This window comes from Hemibagrus wyckioides, linkage group LG10, assembly GCF_019097595.1.
Source record: "Hemibagrus wyckioides isolate EC202008001 linkage group LG10, SWU_Hwy_1.0, whole genome shotgun sequence".
In the NCBI taxonomy this organism is placed as follows: Eukaryota; Metazoa; Chordata; class Actinopteri; order Siluriformes; family Bagridae; genus Hemibagrus; species Hemibagrus wyckioides.
The window spans coordinates 6993871-7017526 of NC_080719.1; the positions used below are offsets into that span (position 1 = coordinate 6993871).

General features: G+C 38.3%; 2 protein-coding genes across 3 annotated transcripts; both read left to right on the forward strand.

The window, feature by feature from the left end:
* The first annotated feature begins 814 nt into the window (after nt 1-814).
* Nucleotides 815-18794, forward strand: frmd5b (FERM domain containing 5b). Of its 2 annotated transcripts, XM_058400249.1 has the most exons (14): nt 815-1287; nt 6658-6762; nt 7173-7215; nt 7408-7486; nt 8613-8710; nt 9488-9611; nt 9849-9936; nt 10082-10170; nt 10256-10319; nt 11185-11276; nt 12902-12976; nt 13541-13609; nt 13745-13851; nt 15834-18794. In XM_058400249.1, the coding sequence occupies exons 1-14, from the start codon at nt 1186-1188 to the stop codon at nt 16403-16405; spliced, it is 1707 nt and encodes a 568-aa protein (XP_058256232.1). In that variant the 5' UTR covers nt 815-1185; the 3' UTR covers nt 16406-18794. The 2 variants fall into 2 exon arrangements, with proteins under 2 accessions (XP_058256232.1, XP_058256233.1); XM_058400250.1 differs by lacking the exon at nt 815-1287 and having other exon boundaries at nt 6747-6762; nt 7408-7574.
* Nucleotides 18795-20724: 1930 nt separating this feature from the next.
* Nucleotides 20725-22756, forward strand: serf2b (small EDRK-rich factor 2b). Its single transcript, XM_058401866.1, has 3 exons — nt 20725-20883; nt 21953-22058; nt 22154-22756. Exons 1-3 carry the CDS (start codon nt 20877-20879, stop codon nt 22218-22220), a joined length of 180 nt encoding a protein of 59 aa, XP_058257849.1. The 5' UTR covers nt 20725-20876; the 3' UTR covers nt 22221-22756.
* Nucleotides 22757-23656: the final 900 nt, after the last annotated feature.

Below are 23656 nucleotides of genomic sequence, written 5' to 3' on the forward strand. Positions count from 1 at the left end.
CCTCACAAATGCGCTTCTAGAAGAATGGTCAAAAATTCCCATAAACACACTCCTAAACCTTGTGGAAAGCCTTCCCAGAAGAGTTGAAGCTGTTATAGCTGCAAAGGGCGAGTCAACTCTATATTAAAAAAATGTGTATGTAAAGGCAGACGTCCCAGTTTTGTCCTGGCTCGCAGTCAACGCTCTAATTCATCCCTAAGGTGTTCTATCAGGTTGAGGTGCAGGACAGTCATGTTCCTCCACACCAAACTCATTCATCCATGTCTTTATGGACCTTGCTTTGTGCACTGGTGTGCAGTCACGTTGGAACAGGAAGGGGTCATCCCCAAACTGTTCCCACAATGTTGGGAGCATGAAATTGTCCAAAATGTCTTGGTATGAAGCTGAAGCATTAAGAGTTCCTTTCACTGGAACTAAAGGGCCGAGCCCAACCACTGAAATATAGTGAATACATGGAAAATTTAGTGTAGCCAACCCACACTAATTTTTTTGAGAAGTGGGAGGAGACCAGAGAACCCGGAGGAAACCCACACGGACTTCTATGTGTGCAGCCAGCTGCTCGTGTGCTTGTACAGTTTCTGTGTAACGTGTAAATACTCCTCTATTATAGAGGCGTAATAAAGAATAGGAGGGTTTTATTATTATTATTATTATTATTATTATGTTATCACTACATTACTCTATTATTTTTTATTATTAAATATATAAAATATATATATATTTTTAAAATATACCATTTTTAAAGACACCAGCCATGCTTTGAAGGAATGAGTCACTAAATCGCGAGCCAATGAAATCGTTTGTAGCGCGTGACGCACAGTGAAGAGCGCTGCGAAGCAGACGGAGGAACACTTACCCTGCAACGTCGTTAAACGTTTGTTGTTTTTTTTCTCTCCAGTAATCTGAATAAATTAGACGTATTTTCATGCACTGCTTTTCATGTGCTTGTAGTACCTATAGTCTCAAGCAGTCTCAAGGAATTACCCTCTCGAATAAATATGAACAGGCTGCGTTTGCGTGTCCTGTATGTGCAACCATCAACGCATCCATCGGCGTCACATCGCGGCTACTCCAAACGCTTTGTGTCACGCAGCAGGTTGACCAAAGAGATGCAATACTGATCCATAACCACTGACATGTTGCGTCCAGCTTAATGTTTGCTCCAGCATCCAGTGAGCGGGCAGGATGTTGAGTCGAGTGTTGAGCGGCAGTGTTCGGAGTCTGGACAGAGAATTCAACTGCACTGTCCGGCTGCTGGACGACACGGAATACACCTGCACGGTACAGGTCAGTTTCGACATGTTTTCATGACGCCACACGTGTTTTCCACGCTGCTGGCTTGTTTGCTGATGTTGCGCATCAAACGATGCGAACCCCCTGCGCTGGCTCGTGCGCGTGCATGGAAGACGATTTGTCAAGCGGTTCGAACGCACACGCTACTATGTGTCTGTTTGTTTGTTTGTCTGTCTGTCTGTCTGTCTGTCTTGTGTGCATATGGTGGTGGTGCTTTGGCTACTTGCTTGAGGTGTGGTCAGGCAAACGTAAAGCTCGTATTTAAAGTTCTTAAAGCTCAGATGCTTCGACGCATGCAGCATTATACTGAGATTTCTGCTCCACACACACACACACACACACACACACACACACACACACACAATGTCCCTGGGATATCTGGGATTTAAAAGAAAAAACAATGAACAAAAGATTCACATCATTTTAGATTCAGGCTCAGAGTTCATATTTGCAGTAATACGTGCAACTCATCTTGATAGGAGGTGTTACTATGGAATTGAGCAGGAGGTTTTCGTCAAGCCATTTTAGTTCCTAGAGCAGTTTACCCTTTGATGAAGGTGGAACTAGGGTTATGAGACTGTGGCTCATGAAGCGTTAGAAGCCGTTCTAAGGACAGCTGGATATATGCCATGATCCAAATGTATCCTTGACATACCCTTAACTATAATCCGTGTTGTGTGAAAGAGACAAAACTGAAACATCTAGAGAATTGGGGAGACAGGGCGATGATGGTCCTTCTGTGCAGGGCCAAACATGGTTCCAAGGGCCTTTAAAGGTGCCATATTTCATTTTTGTTTATTAAAGATTATAGCTGTATAGGCTTCTTGGCTTATTTTGGAATAAATTATTGTAGCATGCCTTTTCTTGCCTCTCCATTTTCTTCCAGACTGTCCATTACCTATGAATATTCATAAGCAAAGACTCAATGTTGATGAATATTTATTACTAGACTTGGGATACTTCCAACATACTGATGCAGTCTGATGCGGAGTGTGAGGAAAAGAGGGACAGCACGAAGTTTCAGAGTGGTAAGTTTTTGGTGTAGTAACTGAGTAGCGGCCGATTTAACTGAAGGATTTTGGAGTCAGCGAGGTAAGGTTAGCGTACTCTGGTAAATTAGTTAGCATGGAGGAGAGAAGCACATCAACACAAGCAGACATTTTCTTTTAAATGTTTATTCATGAAATTGTTTTTGGGCATGTGATCCTGTGTTATCAGTATTATCTTGAGAGAAATGATCTGTTTGTTGAGTGTGATGAGCAAATGTAGTTATAGGGAGTTTTGTGTTTGGGAAACAAGAGAACGAATTTATTTGCATTTCCATTTCTCCAGGCTCTTTGCACTTGTCATGTTGAGGAAGTGTTTAAGTATGCTAGGTTAGTATGAGCGCACTGCAAAACTGTGAGATTTCAGGCTAGAGAACAAACAGCATGTGAGAATAATAAGAAAATTTAAGAAAAAAAGAAAAAAAAAGAGTAGTAGTCTGAATCTGGCTTTGCTGCACACTCACCACTTTATTAGGAACACTCGTACTCATGCAATTATTCCATTAACCAAGTGCATAAAATCATTCAGATGCATGTTAATGTTCACTTCAAACATCAGAATGGGGGGGAAATGTCATCTCAGTGACTGTAACTGTGGCATGGGTTTTGGTGTCAGACATGCTACTTTGAGTATTTCAGAAACTGCTGATTTTCCGGGATTTTCACTCACAACAGTCTCTTGAGTTTACACCGGATGGTGTAAAAAAAAAAAAAAAAACCCATCCAGGTCTGTGGACAGAAATGCCTTGTTTTGAGAAAGACCGGAGGAGAATAGCTAGACCCGTTTGAGCTGCTTGGAAGGCTACGGTAACCACTCTTTACAACTATGGTGAATAGAAAAGCATCTCAGAATACGCAGAACCTCTGAGCCAGATGGACTACAGCAGTAGATGTCCAATATCAGGTTCCACTCCTGTCAGCCAAGCACATCAATTTCAAACTACAGACTTCGCAGAAACAGTACAATTGACCTGTACAGTATCTTCTTGATTTTCTACAATGCTCTCCATCATCTGATTGGATCTTCTTCTTCTTTCGGCTTTTCCCTTCAGGGGTTGCCACAGCGAATCATCTCTCTCCACCTATCCCTATCTTCTGCATCCTCAACACTTACACCCACTAGCTTCATGATTTCACAAATAAATAAATTAATTAATTAATTTAATATACCCTCACCAGACAATTTAATAGGAACACCCACACCTCAGCAGATGTTCCTATTAAATTGTCTGGTGAGGGTATGTTAAATTTATTAATAAATTTATTTCTGTACATCATTTGGCAGACACCCTTATCCAGAGTGACTTACTTTTTTTGTTGTTATTGAAATGCATGTTTTTTCAGATAAGTGAGAGACTGATTCTGATGATAGCTTTAGAGAAATTTATACATGTGACAAGAGGGAAATAAAATGTTTAATAACAAAAAGATCTGGGGGTTATTGGAAAATATTTGGAGGGTAAAGGATCTGCTAAAGCCTTGTCTAAGCATCTTACTAAGTGATTATTGTATTTCTGGATTGTGTTGTATTTTTTTCTGCTATCGTGTTGTCAGATTGTTTCTGTCTGTTTCACTTCAAATGTCCAGTCTTAATGTGTGTTTCTCCCTCTGAATGATTGGTGTGCCTTGGGTGTATACATACACATCAATGAACCTGAACATGAAGGCATACAAGCCTTCATGTTGAGGTTCATTGATGTGTATGTATATTTATGTATATATTGTATATGTCATTGTCATGTTACATGAAAAATCCAGTAACTGCTGCTCATGCTGCGTCATTGAGCAGCAAAACACACTCGGAGGAAAGTGCATTCAAGCCCTTATCCACATACATGAGCTCACAGATGCCTATGATTGACGACTATGTACTTCAAATAAACTAATTATTTACCCACATCTACCTTTAATTGTTTCAAGACATTTAAGCAAAACAAGGATGTATTCTATGCATTTTTCAGGATCAGGCAAATACACTGCACACCCAAGTGAAATTCTTTTTTTTTTCCAGACTCTAGAGCTTTTATGGCACTGTTGAGTACATACGTGTGATATAAATCAGTTTGAGTGCTTGTGCTTGTTGGTGACATCATATATTTGATGCAGTTGGGAATGCCATTCTCCATTCACGACATTCCACTGTCCTTGGAATTCAAGGTGAGCTTGTGGTCTCCATAGCAACAGACAGATTCCATCATCGGTCTCCAGCTGCTTCTGCTTTCTTTTCTTTTTTTTTCTGACACAATAAAAAGTCATCTAGACACGGAGATGTGTTCCTGAAACCTACCAATGCTGAGGAAAGAGGGATTTGATGGAGAAAGCATGAGCATGGAGAGCAGAGGGAGGAAAAAAAAAGGGGGAGGTCTGTCCTCTGTTCTCCTCTCCTTTCCTCTCCTCTCCGCTCTTCATTCCCTCAAGCACTGTCCTGTCCTCATTAAGCTATTGAGGAGGTCAGAGAGGTGCAGCTAGACGTAAAATGCTTATTAGTGTAATGTGACACTTTTTCTTTTGAAGGATTGCTGACCGTATGTGGCTCCTGCCTGCAACACTGTTAGAAGGGATATCAATCCCTGTCTCTCATACATACGCCCACCCACCCACACACACGCACACACACATACGCACACACACGCTGAAACACAGTCAAGTTGTCATTTAAATTAAAAACAATTAGCTATTAAATTATTTGGATTCAACACAAAACAACACATAAATTCTATCTTTCATCACTCTTCATACTCATGCTATAAGATTGCAAAAGTCCCAGTGCCTAATATCTACAAATCAAAGTTGCTTTGTTTATTATAAGAAATTGGAACATCTTTGTACAGATTGTCCCCCCTATAATGCTAGTAATTCATAAGATTTGGGAGATTGTCAGGACATTTGGCTGATTTAGCATAAATTTAAGCATTGCACGCAAAGTCACAAGAGAAACAGGATGTTTCGGACAAAAGTCCTTCATCAACTGTGCAGGCAAGGTGCATATATATTTATATATATACCCGCTGCACCAAAGGGCCACACGCAATAAAAAAGACTACAGCTGACTCTCATTCGGTATGCTCCAAGAAAAGTACTGTTTAGTTTCTTGTCAGTTTAAAATTTATAAAAAATTCATAACAGAACAGTGAATATATATATATATAAGAATTTTTATGCTGCAATACCCATTCCATGTTTTCGCTGTTAAAACATCTTACATAACAGTTGCATGCAAATGTGTAATTGAACAGTTTAGCGAAAATGTACCTAAAGTGTGTGTTCTCAGATTTTCAGGGGAGCATTGTAGTTTCTGTGTGTGTGTGTAACTGTAATTTGGTTAAGAGATTAAATAAATAGAGACCATGATGGTTCATTTTCTAAAATGATGCTGCAAGGTGGACTGGCTAATTTAAATTGCCATTTGATGTGTGTGTGTGTTGAACTGGACAGAGTGGATTCTTGTGTTTTACCCATTGTTCCTGAAAAAGGTTCTGGATCCTGCACGATACCAATCGAGTGATTGGTATGGATTGAATGCTATTGGTGTGACTGGTGTGGATTGAATGCTATACATTTAAACACATTAATGTTTATATTAAAATATCCGTCATGTGTTTAGTGATTCTGGCGCTAATCTGTCGGTTGTTGTTGTACTTTCATAATTCTTGAGGGAAATAAGCGATTGTCTGAGTCACTGATATCACCGGGAGACCTAGGAGAAAAGGTTAAAAGGGATAAAAGTCAGGTTCTTGCTGTTAAAAACAAAAGCGCTGCTTTACTGACTCACGATCATCCAGCAACAACATATTAATCATATTATTAATGATGTGAGCATCAGAAACATCATATTAATAAGAAATTCAGCCTAGCAATACTAAATTTAGACTCAAAGTTTTAGAGTGGAGTGCAGCTATTTGACACAGTTCACAGCCCTGACACTTGGCTCAGCTAGGCAGTAATCTACGAGATGATGAGCATCATGCCGACGACGGTGCTATTAGGATGAAAGTTTAAAGCTTTGGAAGCTGATCTGAGTGTACAGTTGAGGAGGTGAGAGATCTGGACATACTAAAAGACTGAAGTGCCGCTGCATCGCTCTCATTAGCTAGAGATGAAGCGAGGGCTAAATCCCACTGGTAATGTAGCAGCCCGTGGGTAATGTAGCAACCCATTAACCAAAGTGAAAATAGACCAATACGTCACAGGAAGAAGTTAAAAAAGAAAACACTCAGAATTTCATTACAAACTAAATCTTAGACCCCATCAGTCTTCACGTTCAAGGTACATTTCACTTCTTTATACTCAAACAACGCTTGTTTTGTCCGTGTTACAGAGGGACGCAAAGGGTCGATGGCTTTTTGAGCAGATTTGCCGTCATTTGAGCCTGTTAGAGAAAGACTACTTTGGCATCAGATATGTCGACCCAGAGAAACAGAGGGTAAGTTACAGTAAAAGAAATGTCAGTGCTACGTCTATTTGTCATGCTCGTGGTTGAAAATGTCTCATTGTGTTTAATAGAAATGAGTAGATTCGTTTTCTATCATTTTTAGTTTATCAGTGGTTTTCAGCTAGCATTACTACTTTTTTTATTGAGACAAAATGGAACGTTTATGTGTACTGGATAAATAGTTTTGATTTACTGTCATAGTTCTGTCCATTGTTTATGCTGATCTTTTCATAGTTACACAGCGAAATTGTTAGACTATAGGGAAATACATATTAACTTCATGCTTACTGATAAATAAGTGGAAGAAATAATGCCATTAAATGACATAGCAAGGGTAAATCTATACATTTCTACATTCAGACGCTCAGTATGACTCATTTTATTTAACTTTGTCATTTCAGCATTGGCTAGAGTTAAACAAGCCAATAGCCAAACAGATGAGATGTAAGTTTTACTTTTCACTGTACTGTAATTTCCTGACTAAAAGTTACTTCCTGATGTACTGTACTGTGGCCTTGCAAGACTGTGAAAGACAATATGTTAGTTCTGTGATATCAATTGTTCTGCAAAATCTGATCATGTCTGAAACTCTAGATATAACTCTGTTATTCAGTTCCACTCTTTTTTGTACTCTAGCCCAGCCACCGTTTATCATGTGTTTACGGGTGAAGTTCTATCCCCCTGATCCTGCTGCTCTCAAAGAGGAGATCACCAGGTGCTTCAGTCCACTGTGACCTAAATCATCCTCATCCTCATCATCATCATCATCATTAAAAACTCGATCCATATTTTCCATATTTGAAGTACTTTTTTATTTTTTTTTTCCCTTTATTCCATTACATTAACATAAAGGTACAACTTTACATTATGGTTGCCTTAACATAGTAAGAATTAAAACTTATATGGGAAATAATCAGTGACAAGGTTGTGTAATGTGTCCTGACACACAGCTTTGATGATTTTCCTATGGTAGCACATCCTGGAGCGTTTTATTCCTCTTATACCACAGCAGTATGCCAACAATGGCAATTTATTTATGAATGTATTCAGCCTCACTTTATTTCTCTTTTGGGAGCAACTTAATAATACAGAGGAAAAACAGAAAGAAGAGAAAACACAAAGCGACAGAGTGTCCTCTGTCTCTAAGACTTTTTCCCATGGTGGAAAACTCACCAACTGTTTCAAAGCACTGGAGACTCCTTCCGCACGTGATAAATAAATCCCTCAGACACCTGAACAAGCTTATTATTTATCTAGTTATTTATTTAAATAGTAAATAGTGATTGGAATTATAACTGAAACCGTTGTATGAAATCAGTTAATACCTTTTAGCCAATCACTTTAGAGAATTCAACAGGACTGGGGTATAATTAACATTAACAAACCAAGAGCATTAGTGTTAATGAAATATTAGTAACATTTTTTTTATATTAATAATATTAGTAACATTTTAACACAAACTGATGTTTAAACAAATATAGCTGCATTACCGGTTTATTCAATACAACTAGAAATGACATAAATGGGCAAAAATTCACTGACAGGATGATGATGATTTATTAAACTCAAGTCTCCAGGTGTAATTATTAGAATTTTGCCAGTTGATGGTATAAACAAGGGTTATTGCAGATGCTGATTTGTCTTATTTGGTTTATTTGTGATGCTACTCAGTGAAATAATCTCTGTTAAAGAGACACTTCCATAACCCTAATGTAAAGTTGTTTCCAGCTTTTAATATTAATCTCAGCTGAATGTAACATTTCTATTATAATTGGGACCAGAAGTACAGTATGTGCACTAAACTGATCTAACAATGTTTTTTTTATTGATGTTGTTTTCAGATATTTGGTCTTTTTGCAGATTAAGCGAGATTTGTACCATGGCCGACTGCTATGCAAGAGCTCTGACGCTGCCCTGCTAGCTGCTCATATACTACAAGGTAATGACATGCAGGGACAGGTTTTGAGGTTTGCTGTACAACCTGGGACATGTTGCGGGTACTGAAATACATTTCATAACAGACCTGGGTATGAAAGAATACGTCTATTGAGTGCATGTGTTCATTAAATGTATCAGTTTAGTTTTCTGGGTTTTTGTGATGAAGTGAAGGTGACTTTGTCTTTGAATTTGGCTTGGGGTTTGTTCCACGCTCACGTGATTTAACAAGAAAATGAGTTAAAAACACAAAGACAGTCTATATCTCTAATGAAAATGGTTTTAAATTTCCATTAGGGCTCTCTTAGTCCTGTTTTTGGTGCTCTGTCTATTGATTACGCTCCATGCTCAGGGGAAATTAATGCTATTTAGCAAAATGTCTTACAAAATTTTCATTTCAGACGTATAGATGTATACGTTTTTGGTCAGATTGCATTTAAGAACGAAAGAAACACATTAAAATAATCAGGAAGCTGTTGCAATGTTGCATTCGAAGTGCAATTCCATGCATAACACCAGATGTGTTAATACAAGATCAACGTGAGTGGGAGAGATGACTCTGTGTGTTTACAAAGAAACGCCAATCATGTAGCGGATGTTTTGTAAATGAAGTTATATTTTGCTAAAAAAATAAATAAATAAATGTTAATTTCCCCTGTATACAGAGACTATTGGGACACCCTGTAGTTTGCCAGAATATGTCATGGTCTCAAGTGCAATACTGTGTAGAAATATTATGTATATGTAGGAGATTTTATTTCTCAGTCTTTTCTTCATCTAGCTGAAACTGGAGACTACACTCCAGAGAAGCATCCAGAAGGCTACAGCTCCAAATTCCAGTTCTTCCCCAAGCACTCGGAACGCCTCGAACGCCGCATTGCTGAAATTCACAAAACCGAGCTAATGTAAGAACATAATTATGGTTATAATTAAGCTCTATATTTGTCTTTCGATAAGCCCTGTTCATTAATAGAATGGTGTTCATAAAATAAAAGACTCCAGATGGATCTCCAGAGACTAGTGTCTTGCTGAGGCAGTGCTGTGAGGATCTTCTCAGGGGTTTTTTTTGCCTCTTAAAATGTGTCTCTTTTTTTTTTTTTCACTAAATTTGATGTGAAGATATCACTCTCTTCTTTTAACAGAGGCCAGACTCCTGAGATTTCCGAGTTAAATTTCTTAAGGAAGGCTCAGACCTTGGAGATGTACGGAGTTGATCCACACCCTTGTAAGGTCAATATCTTGCACATTTTATCTGAAATTTTTCATAGCAATCTCTGAGGCCTATCCTGGGAATAAACAGTTGTGGATTGAAACACGTACTAAAATAGTAACCCTCACTGAGTCTTTAGATTCTTTTTTCCCTTCTTTAATGCAGGATGTGTCTGGAAATGCAGCGTTTTTGGGTTTCACTCCGTCTGGCTTTGTGGTGCTTCAAGGGAACCGGCGAGTTCATTTCCTCAAATGGTCAGTTGGAGAAATCTGTCGTATTGCATTTACATGATCGGTGTGTGTGTGTCACTGTGGATAACTGTCCGCTGTTCGTCAACAGGAATGAGGTCACCAAAATGAAGTTTGAGGGGAAGACCTTCCACATTTATGCAAACCAACAGGAAGTATGTATATATTAGAATGATAACATCATGGAAATGTCATATGATAAGAATTTCCATTTCCAAAATGACATTTTTAGTTAAAAAATTTTTAAGGCATGGATTAGCTACAGTCCTGCAGGGACAGAATCCAGCACAGGTTAATGATCATGCTGCATAGAAAAAAAATCAAACTCAGCTTAATTGCCACGTTTACTAGTTATTTTAATGTAGAAATCACCAAATTATGCCTGCCCTCCAGGACTGAAGGACTAATGAAACTTATATTTTTTTCTGGCCTCATAATATTTGCCATATAACAGGCATGCCTAATCTTATCCATGGTGGGCCGATGTGACTGTGGGGGTTGATTCCAGCCAAATCAGAGCCAAATAATAGTTGAACGAAAACCAAGATTACTGGTTCAGTCTAGTGTGGCTCCTGCTCGATTGGATGAAACCCTTCAGACACACTGGCTGTTTACATTTGGATGCTTTTGCTTTATAATTTTAAATGTCAGACACGCGTATAGACGTACACCAAGCTCGCTTCTTTTATTTTCAATATGGTAATGGCAGCCAGTACTCAAGTACCAGTGTCCTCCTTTCAACTTGCCCACTGTCAGTTTTCTGATGCAATACATCAGAGATGTGATGGCTGAAAGCCTTTTTTGAGAGAGAGAAAAAAGAAAAAGAAAACGACGAAGGAGAAAATATTTCCTATGTTTAGTGCACGTTTAGTGTGTCAGTCCACATCACCATGTGCAGATCAGAAAATCGAGTCAGAAATGTGTCACATCTGCTACAATATGTGTCCAGCGCGTCAGTCCAAAATTGGAACGGTGCATCCCTATTCACGTCTTGATCTGTTTCCCTTTTCCTTCACTCAGGATCAGAAAATCATCCTGACCTACTTTGCACCAACGCCTGAAGCCTGTAAGCACCTGTGGAAGTGTGGAGTGGAGAACCAGGCTTTCTACCAGTGAGTCACCACTGAGCATGAGCATCTTTCCAAAGACCTGAATTAAGCCTATTATACTTAAATACTGAATAAGAAAAAAATAAGGCTAATATGCAGCTCTGTGCAAAAATCTTGGCCACCCTATTTCTTATTACAAATTGTACTAGAATTCTGACTTATTTCCAAACATTACTTTTTAAACAAACAATGAAACGTCACAGAAAAATGTGTGTATGTCAATAAAAAGACAATTAAGACTGACTGATGGTTTTGCAGACCTGTCGAGGGTGTACTCCTGCCTTTCGCCCAATGTGCGCTGGGATAGGCTTCAACAGACCCCCGTGACCCTAGTTAGTATAGACAATAGAGGATGGATGGATGGATGTCATGGATGGATGGATGGATGGATGGATGGATTTGCATGCAAATAAAAGCATTTGCAACAAAGTCTTCAGAAGAACTGGGAAAGATTCTCCAAGATACTCATTAAACCATAGCAGCCAAATTTCCTTATAAAACTTCACAAACTATACCCGAGACTGCTAATGTTTGCTAGAAGTAAAGAGTTGCCTTTGATTAGTTTATTACTATTTACTGATGTTTATAGCATTTTAAAATGTAGAAACATATATATCTTTTAAAGCATCTTTGTTTTACAGAATTTCTTTGCAAGTGCTTAAAACTTTGACACATTTCTGGACATAGATATGTCCAAATTCTATATATCTATGGTATAAATTTTTTTTTTTTTACAATACAAAAGCAGCTTTTACATATAATCTGTGCCTTAACCTTCAACAAGCAGGTCATGATTGACAGTGGAGAGGAAAAACTCAATAAGTTAGACCTTAGGAGAAAAAAAGACCTTCAGGAGGAATAGGACAGAGTGTCTTTGCAAATGATCATAGTTAATCAGTCAATCAATCAATATAAAAATATGTAGCAGGTACTTGTAATTGCCACGCCATGGAAAACACCTGCAGAAAGCTACTGTGGTTATATGAACCTCAGATAACCTTCAGGTGGTAAGGATAGCCAGAGTGCCGCCTTGTGTGTGTGTAGGAAACTCACGATTTTAACTCAGCTATTTTAACTCTTTTAAGTCACAAAGGTGTTCAGTGAGGTTCAGGTCAGACCTTTCTTGTTCTTCCACATCAGCCATGGCAATCCATGTCTTTATGGACCTTGCTTTGTGCACAGGGGATTTGTCATTATGAAACAGGTTTGAGCCATTGAGAAGAATAAACGTAACGATACAAAGATATCCATTTCTTCTAAAATCCTTAGGACATTTAACATTAATTAGCCATGTAACATTGGCAGCTTAACATGGCTTGAACCCCTGACCTTCTGAGCTGTAACCCAACTGAGACACCGCTGCCCTACCCTTCCAGCGAAGGAAAATCTTAAAGCTACAGCACATGAAGACATTCTAGACAATTGTTTGTGATACTCTAGTGTCTAGAGTGTCCACAAACGTTTGGCCACATATTGTATCTAGAGGTCATGGAAATATAAGTAGTAACACGTATGTAACTAGCATTCTGTTTTGCCCCTCTTATCTCCCAACTAGATTACATACAGCATCATAAATGATACTATGAAACTATTAAAACTAAACTGTATCTAACGTTGTCTTCTACTAGGTTTGAGAAATCCAGTCAAGTACGGACAGTTTCCAGCAGTAATCTCTTCTTTAAGGGGAGTCGTTTCAGATACAGGTAAATGCTCTTCAGATGGTTTTTGGTTTGTCACACTGCTTAAGTGCACTCCATTTCATGTGAACTGATATTAACTGTGTCCCAGAACCTACTGCAAAATACAAACATGGCCACTCAAGACTACACTCCCCAACAACCACAGATCTTGTCAGGTCCAGTCACCTGATTACAGACAAGAATAGACAATCACCACACCCTATATAAAGACCTTACACACTATTACTCACTGTGAAGTAATGCTCATTGTATCCCTGCATGAACTTATGCAATTTTCTTGTTTATTGTTATTCTGGTTTTGCCTTGTTGGGTTTTTTTTTTTGTTTGTGATTCTGGCTTTTACGTTCTTGTTAATGTTTGCTGACTTTTCGGACACTTTTTCCAAATGTCTCTGTCAGTTTCTTCAATAAAACTTTATTCTGCACTTGATTCCGCATTCAGCAATCCTTACCTGATACTGTGATAGACTCCTCCTCCTCCTCCTCCTGTTACATACTGAGATATGTCCACATGTTCAGTCGAAGTAAATCGATGTTAATTCAATGTTTGCGTTTTATTTTCTCACAGCGGGAAGGTGGCTAAGGAGGTGATGGAGCAAAGTGCCAAAATCAGACGAGAGCCACCAGAAATCCACCGGTGGGTTCATATTGAAGGCTTGAATAGTTTCTTGTGTGCTTTCTAAACGTCTAATCCTGTCCGATACATTGCCCTCAGGAATTGATTTTCATTTGCACATAAGTGACAGATTAACACACTGCGTGTGTTCCTCAGGGCTGGGATGGTCCCTAGTAGGAGTTGTCCTTCCATCGCTCACGGCCCACGACAGAGTAGTGTTCCACGAGCATGCAGAAGAGCAGTCCATATGTCTATAATGGAGGGTAAAGACAAACGCCTTTTTTGTGTCTTTCTGTGTCTTTTTGTTCTTCCACTGTAATATCAATGCATCCAGCTTATAGACTATACTTGAAAACTGAAGGAGTGACAAAAATGATAGAAAGAGAAAAGCAGCATTCGATGAGTGTTGATGTTAATGTAACAGCACTGGAACATTTCACTGTATCCCTCTGCTTGTCTGCGCTCGCTACATAAAATCCCCATTCTAGCAATAGTTCATTACAATGAAACCGTTACTACACTCACTACAGGCTGTGAGTCAGTCTGTGCGTTGGCATGGCAACACAAAGCCCTCTATCCAACTGCAGCTTCTTGGGAACTATTCCTGTTGACAGAGCAAAAATAAACAAGATTTTGCCACATTATGTCTAAAATGTAAGTTGAATAGAGCTCCTATTAAGACAATATCACACTCGCAATCATAATGTTACTAAATGTACTAAATATTGCCTGTGGGCCTGAGGCCTTGCGCCTACACCCGAATCACTGCTGTGCCAGATTTCAGTGGAACTGCACCCTTTCTCATGTGATGAAGTATTTATTAAACAGACAATAAGATCGATATGTTATAACATCATAAAGGGTAAAAAGGGATAAAATATATATCACATCAGTTAGGAGAACAACCCGAGCTGGTATACAATACAAAAGCAAACTGCAACTGCCCGGAAGGCGCATTAAAAAAAAAAAGAGGAAAGCTCACCAATTACTGCTGGAGACACTGCCAAATAAGTGTGTGACCTTTAACTGCCAGTTGTCTACCAGATACATCAAGCTGTAGCCGAACTCTCACTTACTCATTCTCTCACTTATTCTCTCACTTGCTCACTCACTCACTCCATTACTCGCTCACTCACTCACTCACTCACTCACTCCATTACTCACTCACTCGCTCGTTCACTCACTTTGTTACTCATTCTCTCACTTATTCTCTCACTTGCTCACTCACTCACTCCATTACTCGCTCACTCACTCACTCACTCACTCCATTACTCACTCACTCGCTCGTTCACTCACTTTGTTACTCATTCACTCACTCACTCACTCCATTACTCGCTCACTCACTCACTCCATTACTCGCTCACTCACTCACTCCATTACTCGCTCACTCACTCACTCCATTACTCACTCACTCGCTCGTTCACTCACTTTGTTACTCGCTCACTCACTCACTCACTCCATTACTCACTCACTCGCTCGTTCACTCACTTTGTTACTCACTCACTCACTTTGTCACTCACTCACTTCGTTACTCACTCACTCACTCACTTCGTTACTCACTCACTCACTTCGTTACTCACTCACTTCGTCACTCACTCACTCACTCACTTTGTTACTCACTCTCTCACTTCGTCACTCACTCACTCACTTCGTCACTCACTCACTCACTCACTCCGTCACTCACTCACTCACTTCGTCACTCACTCACTCACTCACTCCGTCACTCACTCACTCACTTCGTCACTCACTCACTCACTCCGTCACTCACTCACTCACTCCGTCACTCACTCACTCACTCACTCACTCCGTCACTCACTCACTCACTTCGTTACTCACTCATTCACTCACTTCGCTACTCACTCATTCACTTAGTTACTCATTCACTTGCTCACTCGCTCACTCACTCACTTCGCTACTCACTCACTCATTCATTCACTTAGTTACTCACTCATTCACTCACTTGCTCACTCACTCACTTAGTTACTCACTCACTCACTCATTCACTTATTCACTTGCTCACTTATTCACTTGCTTGCTCATTCACTTGCTTGCTCACTCACTCACCCACTCATGTAACTCAAACATTCAGCATGTATCTTCCACTTTCTAATGAATGTGTAGATCCACTGGGTGTCAAATAAAGGTGCAATTGACACCAATTAGCACTTTTTGTGTAATTTGCTTAATATGCAAAAAAAGGATTTTATTTTAACAAATGATTTGTTTAATGTTTGTTCATTTCCAGGTTTGGAGTCTTTACGTGACAGTGGCCACTCCACCCCAGTGCGGTCCATCATGCATGGTGACTCTTTACTGAAGTCCCATAGCAATTGTGCTGAGGGTAGAAATGGAGCATCAGAATTTTCTGAGGAATTGTACAGGCCCACTGACAGTGTGTTACCCACGCCTGTCTCCAGCAACTGTTCCCTGGACCAGGCCTTGTGTCAGCAAATGAACAGCCCTCCCAGTGTCCAAGAGGAGAAAAAAACGGAAGCAGGCATTCCAAAAAGTGGGAGTCTGGTTGTTGCTAAGTTTACAGAAAGAGTCTATCACCTCGGGAAGATCCAGACACCCACTGGTAGCATGGAGGTGAAGCAAGTAAGTAAGGTGATTGGAAGTTTGGCACGGCTTTTCTTGGTCACCCTCACGCTGCTCCTGGCCCTCCTCCTGCTTCTCATCGCTCTGACAGAGTCTGAACTTGATGTGGCCTTTCTGAGGGACATCCGACAAACAGCTGAGTTTCAGCAGTTCCACAATGAATACTTTTGCCCGCTGAGACGCTGGCTAGCCTACAAGCTGCGCTGGATGGGGGGCTAGCTCGTGAATAAATGAGAGACTGGGAATGTGTGACAGGCTTCTCCATTTTCTATCACTATTCTATTATGGCATCACGTACTTAGAACTTTCCAATCAAACCCAGGCCAAAGCCACAGACATCCCCAGTGCCATGCCACGAAGACTGTGTACATGTTTTGTTCCTCGTTATTGTAAAATTTTACTCATTAGTGTTACCTTGGTCTAAGTAGAAAATGTTAGCAATTAGACCACAGTGCTGTTGACTTCTCAATTCTGATTGGTCTGAAGGTGTAGATTAATTTTCTATAAAAGCAGCTCTGACAATAGTGCTGGCTATACTTCAAACGATAGGTTTATATTAATGCACTCATTCTAATATGTTATTATTTCTATAGAAACAACTTATTCACAGGGACTTGTATGGCAGACGATCTACATCATCTAAGGCTAATAATAAACCAATTCGCCGTTATTCAACAACGAATAAAACGTATAATCGCTGATATGATGAAGCTTTCTTTGTAGGAGATGTTTATTTGACTTGATAGAAGGAGTCTTGCGAGGCTGCTGAGGGAATGATTTTTATAGCTGCTATACGGGAACTAACTTGTCTTGTAGACGTTCCACAAAATTTAACATAACTAGAAAAGGATAAAACGCATGTGTCATTCGTTTAATGAATTCAAAATTGCCATTGTTGCCAAATGGCAAATCACTGTGGTATACTGTAAGAGGAATAAAACATTTCTGGACATGCCGTGATAGGACGATAATCTTCATGATAGGTTGTGTGATGGCGCCCAGTTGCTGATTCTTTTCCTATAACGGCACATCCAGACGTTTTACTCCATACTTAATCAATTTTGTCATCACCTACTCTGTGGTTTTAACAATAATTAGATCTCAAATGGACTGATGAAATGCTTTCACCCCTTTTTCAATTGAAATACGTCTTATCCTATTCTTTTGTCTTATTCTCTGTGCATGACCCTATGCCATGCCCTGTACCCATGTATTATGTTTTTCCCCTCAACACCATTATACATTTACTGTGTGACAAGTGACCGAATACTGCAGACAAAGATTCTTTTTTAAAATTTTAATTTATGCTGGAAAATATATAGAATAATGATGCACAGGGATGTTCTGATATGAGATAAATTGGTTGATGGATATGAGAGCCCAACAGATGTTGTCCCATGTGATTATTAGTTTGCTCTTCAGTGATGTGCCGTTAATATTCTCTGTCGAGGGTAATGACAAAGGCTTACTATGCTTGACGTAGCGGCTATATCTTTCTTTTTTTTCTTTGGAATGATACAAAAATCTGTCTGACGTGGTTTCCCTCTTGCCTTAATTATGCACCAGTTAACATATTATTTAAAAGTTTTATAGGTTTTTTTGTAGAGTGATTGCAAGTCAAAGTCGTCCTTGTCAAAGGAAAATAGTACTTCCATGTGTAGAACGTTGCTGAGCCTATTGGAGCAATATTTATTGGTTTATTGAAATATCTATGTATTTACAAAATAACAGACAATGGAACTGTATCAGTGAATGAAGTAAAGTGTCACACCAAGTGTTTTTTTTTTTTTTTCGTAATTTGTCTAAGGATGGTGCTGAAAATAAGCAGGACATTTTTCCAGATTTGACAATAATTTTTATATGAAATATGTAGCACATTTTTTTTCCACATGCCCTTCTTATACACCTCTTGGGTATTACACCGAGCAAATGATCACAGGCATTGAAACATTTCAGCCCCTGTTATGCATTTATACACTCACCAGCCACTTCAATGGGATCTCCTCTACACCTGCTCATTCGTGCAGTTATCTGAAATCAGTGCCAGACATAGCATCATACAGATCAAGAGCTTCGATTAATACTCACATCAGAAATCTGAATGAAGAGAAAGTGCTGATTTCATGGGGTTTTTGGGGACATGTCCCCAGCTGACAATAAGGCTACGGTATCTCAGATAACCACTCTTTCCAGCCGCGGTGAACAGAAAAGCATATCGGTACACATAACACGTCACATGCTGAAGAAGATGGACTACAACAGCAACAGGAAGACCACATCAAGTTCCACTCCTTTCAGCCCAGAACAGGAATCGAAGGCTACACCTCTTGGCTGCATGATTATACTCATTACGCTGCTGCCACATGATTGGCTGATTTGGATAAATCATGAATGTTCAGGTGTACTGGTATTCCTGTACCGAGTGTACATTTCTATTGATATTATAATAAAAACAAAATTGTCTCTTTAAGGCATATACTGTACATAATGTACACGCTTTTCTCTTGAAAGAACCCAAAGTGGCATGTTGGCCCCTTTATAAAACAAAAGTATATTGTGATGTATAAGAAAACGTCCTGAAACATTAAAATAAAAGGTAATAAACAGATATTTTATCTAGATTTATTTATCATACAGAACCTTCTATTTTACATTCACTTTATTCCTAAATAACGTATTACTTATATATTGCTTTAATATAGATTGTTTCCATATATTGGATCTGTTATAGAATTCTAAAGTGTACAAAATGATGAAATTGGTGAAAAGTTCTAACAGAAATTTGTTTAAAAAAAAAATAAATAAAAAGCGGAACTTTTGATTTAGGACACGTTTCATAATTGAAGATATGTTAGTAAACTGCTGCTCAGTGTGAACTGCTTTTGTCTTTTTTTTGGTATAAAGGGATTGCTATCTTATAAGATTATTTCATGTTATAGTATGATGAATTATAAGAGGTACCTACATACTTTTGCATATGTAGTGTAGTTCAGTTGTCACTCATCAGGTAGACCTACACCTGTCCATTAACATAATAAAAAGTACATTTTGGAATGTACTGTTATAGCAAAATAATCTTGCTAAAAATGTGTAGCATCATTTAGAGACAGGCAGTGGATACAGCAGTGGGTGACTGAGTGAATGGATGAATGGATGGATGGATGGATGGGTGGATGGACGTATGGATGGATGTACAGATGGATGGTTTCCTTTGTCCAAAACTGCCAAGAATATTTTTATAAAAAATATTTTGTAGTTATGAAGCAGGCAGAGCAGGGTTCAACAAATATGTTTATTTACGTTATCAGAAACTTATATAAATAATCTCACTAGCAAAATCAACCAGCACAATCAAACCCTCATGTTTTCCAGTTCAGTTAAGACTACATGAACCTTGCTGATGGTCATCAAGTACAGGACAAAGGATTAGGGCTGGCTTAAATGTAAACTAATTAATTTATGTGTGTTCTCTATAAATAATTGTAAACTTTTATAAGTATCATATATGAGTGTTGTTTTTATGCATCATTATTTAGTAATACTTTCAAATGTTATGGTCTGCACTTTGCCCTTTTCACCACCAGATGTCAGGAGCGTGCACTGTTTTGAAAGGCGTGAAGTATTTTGGACTATTTTTTCCGAAATAAAGAGTACTTAAAAGGTTAATTATTGCGACTTATTTTTTTGTCGAAATACTTAAGCTTCATAAGTCACAAATACAACCTACGATATTGCATTTCTTGTCGTGTATAAATGAATTTCAAACCTCCGGCTAAACAAAGTCAGTCAGGAGAGTCACGTGCTCAATACGTCATGGCGCACGTGATTATCCCGGGCTTAAAACAAGCCTCAGTACACTGATTCAATAAATAAATAAATAAATAAATAAACAAACAAACCCAAAACAAACGTCCCAGCCCAAATAAATAAAAAGACAGCCAAAACATCGTAACATAATCATGGACGAGCAACTATATTCATTTCCAGCACTTTTCCAGCTTGAACTGGCTGTTGTTTTTTCTCTTTGTTTTGTTTTTCCTATATAGATACTTGTCACATGTTTGTAAATGCATTTAAAATAATAATAATAATAATAATAATAATAATAATAATAATAATAAAATACTGAATATGAATACATGAATTGACCTGTATTTAATCTGTTTATGTAAAAAAAAGAGTATATATATATATATATATATATATATATATATATATATATATATATATATATATATACCAAGATTAAATTAAAAGCATTTCGATAGATGTGTGATAATCAGCTATTAAACCCAGCACCCAGCATGGGAATAAATGATGGTAATATATACATATATATATATATATATATCTATATATATATATATATACATATATATATATATATATATATATATATATATATATATATATATATAAAAATAAAGAAAATAACATCTTTCTGCACTTCCGGTGTCTTGATGTTATAAACAGAAAGAGGAGAGGAGCCATGTTATTTCGTCTACTTCTTGGAGCGCATGCGCAGTTCTTGTCAGATGATTGGCTAAGGCACAGAACATGGAGGCGGGACAAGCAGTTACACTCAGCTCGTTGAACCAGGAAAGCAATTAGCGCTTCGTTGCTAAAGGGAAAAAAAGGGGGTTAGGCTTCGCTTTGCTCGGACTTTTAAAAAAAAAAAGCACCTAAAGTCATGACCAGTAGGTATTTTGCTGATTATTGTTTGATTAAAAATATTTTTACATATTTACAATATTTACTTTAGGCACACGTCACGTACTCAATATAAATACGGAAATGTTACGCTAGCCTAATGCTAGCTTAGATGACGCTAGCTAGCAAGATGACGTGACCGTCGATGTGCGCATATTTACATAAAGAAACATACGAAATAAATATGTTAATTCATAAAGCGACCCGAGTAATGATTTATCTACATAAAATGGTTCCGATAAAATTATCTTGCCAAGATAACGTTGTTTTGTACCGCTTCATTGTAACGTCACCGAGCATTAGCATTGTTGGTAGTAAAGCGCAACAACAATTCATTAACATCATTTATTCCCATGCTGGGTTTAATAGCTGATTATCACACATCTATCGAAATGCTTTTAATTTAATCTTGGTAGACGTGACCAGGTCTTTATGTATATTTTTAATAATAAACGCATGCTTTTGTTTTAGGAGTTCATGTTGCCACGTTGGCATGTGATATTTATATAATTAATATACCTGCAGGTCTGATAAAGCGTATCTGATGTAGAGAATGAGCACGATACACAAAGGAGCTCAGCTTTCAGAAGATGTTAAGTCATTGACGTATGCAATTAAATATCTAAATCTATTTATGTTTACATAACGGTATCCCTGCTGAAAAATCCAGTTTGATCTGACCGGCTATCAGCTTCCAAAACACAATCCGAGCTGGTCAAACTGGTAGAAACATCTTTAGCAGCTGGTAAGTTACTTTCCAGCTTCATCATTGCTTGGCTAAATAGATCAATAAATGTGTGAGGGTTTTTTTTTTTTCCATAGCTGTACTACTGTTGTGTTATTTTCCTAAAATGATATTTAATCAAATCTACCCGCACTTTACCAGCTGGTAAAGATGGTCTACTTGGTTTTTCCAGCTGGTAGCTGGTCAGATCAAGCTGTATTTTTCAGCACTAAATTAAGAATTAACATGAGCAGGATGTGTTTATTGGAGACTGACATGAAATCGGAATCCTAACAGATTGTTGGTGGTGGATGTGATCTTGTCTTTTGCAGGAGGAAACCAGCGTGAACTTGCCCGACAGAAGAACGCCAAGAAGCAAAATGAGCATACCAAGGGCAGGAAGGATGATGGTCTCTCCGCTGCTGCTCGCAAGCAGAGGTAACGTCCTGCACAGCTTTATCCAGTGATGAACATCCACAGCAAATATAGACCGTAATAAACTCTTAACACAAATTGTTTTCCTTTCCTTTCAGGGATGCAGAGATAATGCAGCAGAAACAGAAGAAAGCCAACGAAAAGGGTGACCCTAAATCGAAATAACCAGCGTGGCACATTGGGACTAGCATGCATTTTTGCAGAGGTTCCCATTCATCAACAGCTTGCGGCTCACAAAAAGATGTAACCATACAGACAGCTTTAAAAAACAAAACAAAAAACTATTACTGATATTGGTTAATCAGTTGAAGAAAATAGTCTACAATGTGGTTTCAGAAAGATTTCACTTATGCAGGAAAATCTTTGAGTTAAGTAATGATACACCCATGGTTCCAATCAGTACACACTAATTAAATTGATATATAAGATTGGTTTCATTGTATTTTTAACTGGTTGAAAATATTGACGTTCCACCACGTTAAAAGCTGCGTTACTGATCTTTACTGGTTCAAATGTCATGAGATTGCATCCTAATCTTCCATCCTGTGTCTCCTTTTGAATTCACATCACCTTCCAGTGTGTACTAGACATGGAGCAGATCATTTTAAAGAGGGAGACTGCCAGTCAACATATGAATTGACTTTCGAGTTTCTGTATTTTTGTATTAAACACCCTTAATAAAGTGTACATTTTTAAACTGATTTTTTTTGCATAATTGTTTTTTTTTCTTTTTTTAAATGAAAGTGGTCAATTTAGAAGGTTATTTGGTTCATTGTGGTTTATAAGTTCTCTATGCAATGAGGATTTGTTTTATTTGCTTAATAACCTTCAACCTATGTCCCAAAATGCAAACAACAGATCTGTGACAAGGTTGTACAGTTAATTTGTGTCAACTTGAAGCATTGAAGATAGGGGTGTAAATGCAGTGCCATTATTTGTTTATGCTTGAAATATTCTGAGCTCAGTCTGTATTTTGATTTTAACCACAAGTGTGTGTGGCCAAGGCCAGTGATTTCTTTTGTGAACTCTATCATTACGCTTCTGGAAAACACACACAGGTCATGTTTTTTTCCATTCACAATTGGAATTTTTCTTTTTTCTTTTTAAATCTTATATTTTATAGTTCCATGACTTCTGCTACTGCATTATGGTTCTCGTAATAGGAGTTTGTAATACACTATAAGGGCCAAAAGTGTCCATCATGTCCTTTTGTGGTTCTTACCCAAACTGTTGCCACAAATGTAGAAGCATACAAATGTTGAGATTGTGTTTGTTTGCTGTAGAATTACAGTCTCACTTCGCTAGAACTACAAGGCCCAAACCTGGTCCAGTATGACAATGTGCACAAAGTGAGCACAGTGATGACATGGTTTGTCTACAGTAGCCCCATGAAGCACCTTTGGTATGAACTGGAATGTCAAGTGCATGCACCCCAAGCGTCCTCACCCGACATCAGAGCCTGATATCACTAATGCTTCTGTGGCATAAAGAACACAAATCCCCAAAGCAACCCTCTAAAATCTAGTGGAAAGCCTTCACAGAAGAATGGAGGTTATTTCAACAGCAAAGGGGGCACAAAAACCTGGAGTGGGATGTTAAAA

Bases quoted from the DNA above. Each gene is read 5' to 3' on its own strand.
- frmd5b (XM_058400249.1), top strand. From the start codon at position 1,186: ATGTTGAGTCGAGTGTTGAGCGGCAGTGTTCGGAGTCTGGACAGAGAA. The intron at 9,937-10,081 runs GTCAATATCTTG...TCTTTAATGCAG, and splicing joins TTGATCCACACCCTTGTAAG to GATGTGTCTGGAAATGCAGC. The intron at 13,852-15,833 runs GTAAAGACAAAC...GTTCATTTCCAG, and splicing joins CCATATGTCTATAATGGAGG to GTTTGGAGTCTTTACGTGAC.
- serf2b (XM_058401866.1), top strand. The intron at 22,059-22,153 runs GTAACGTCCTGC...CTTTCCTTTCAG, and splicing joins GCTGCTGCTCGCAAGCAGAG to GGATGCAGAGATAATGCAGC.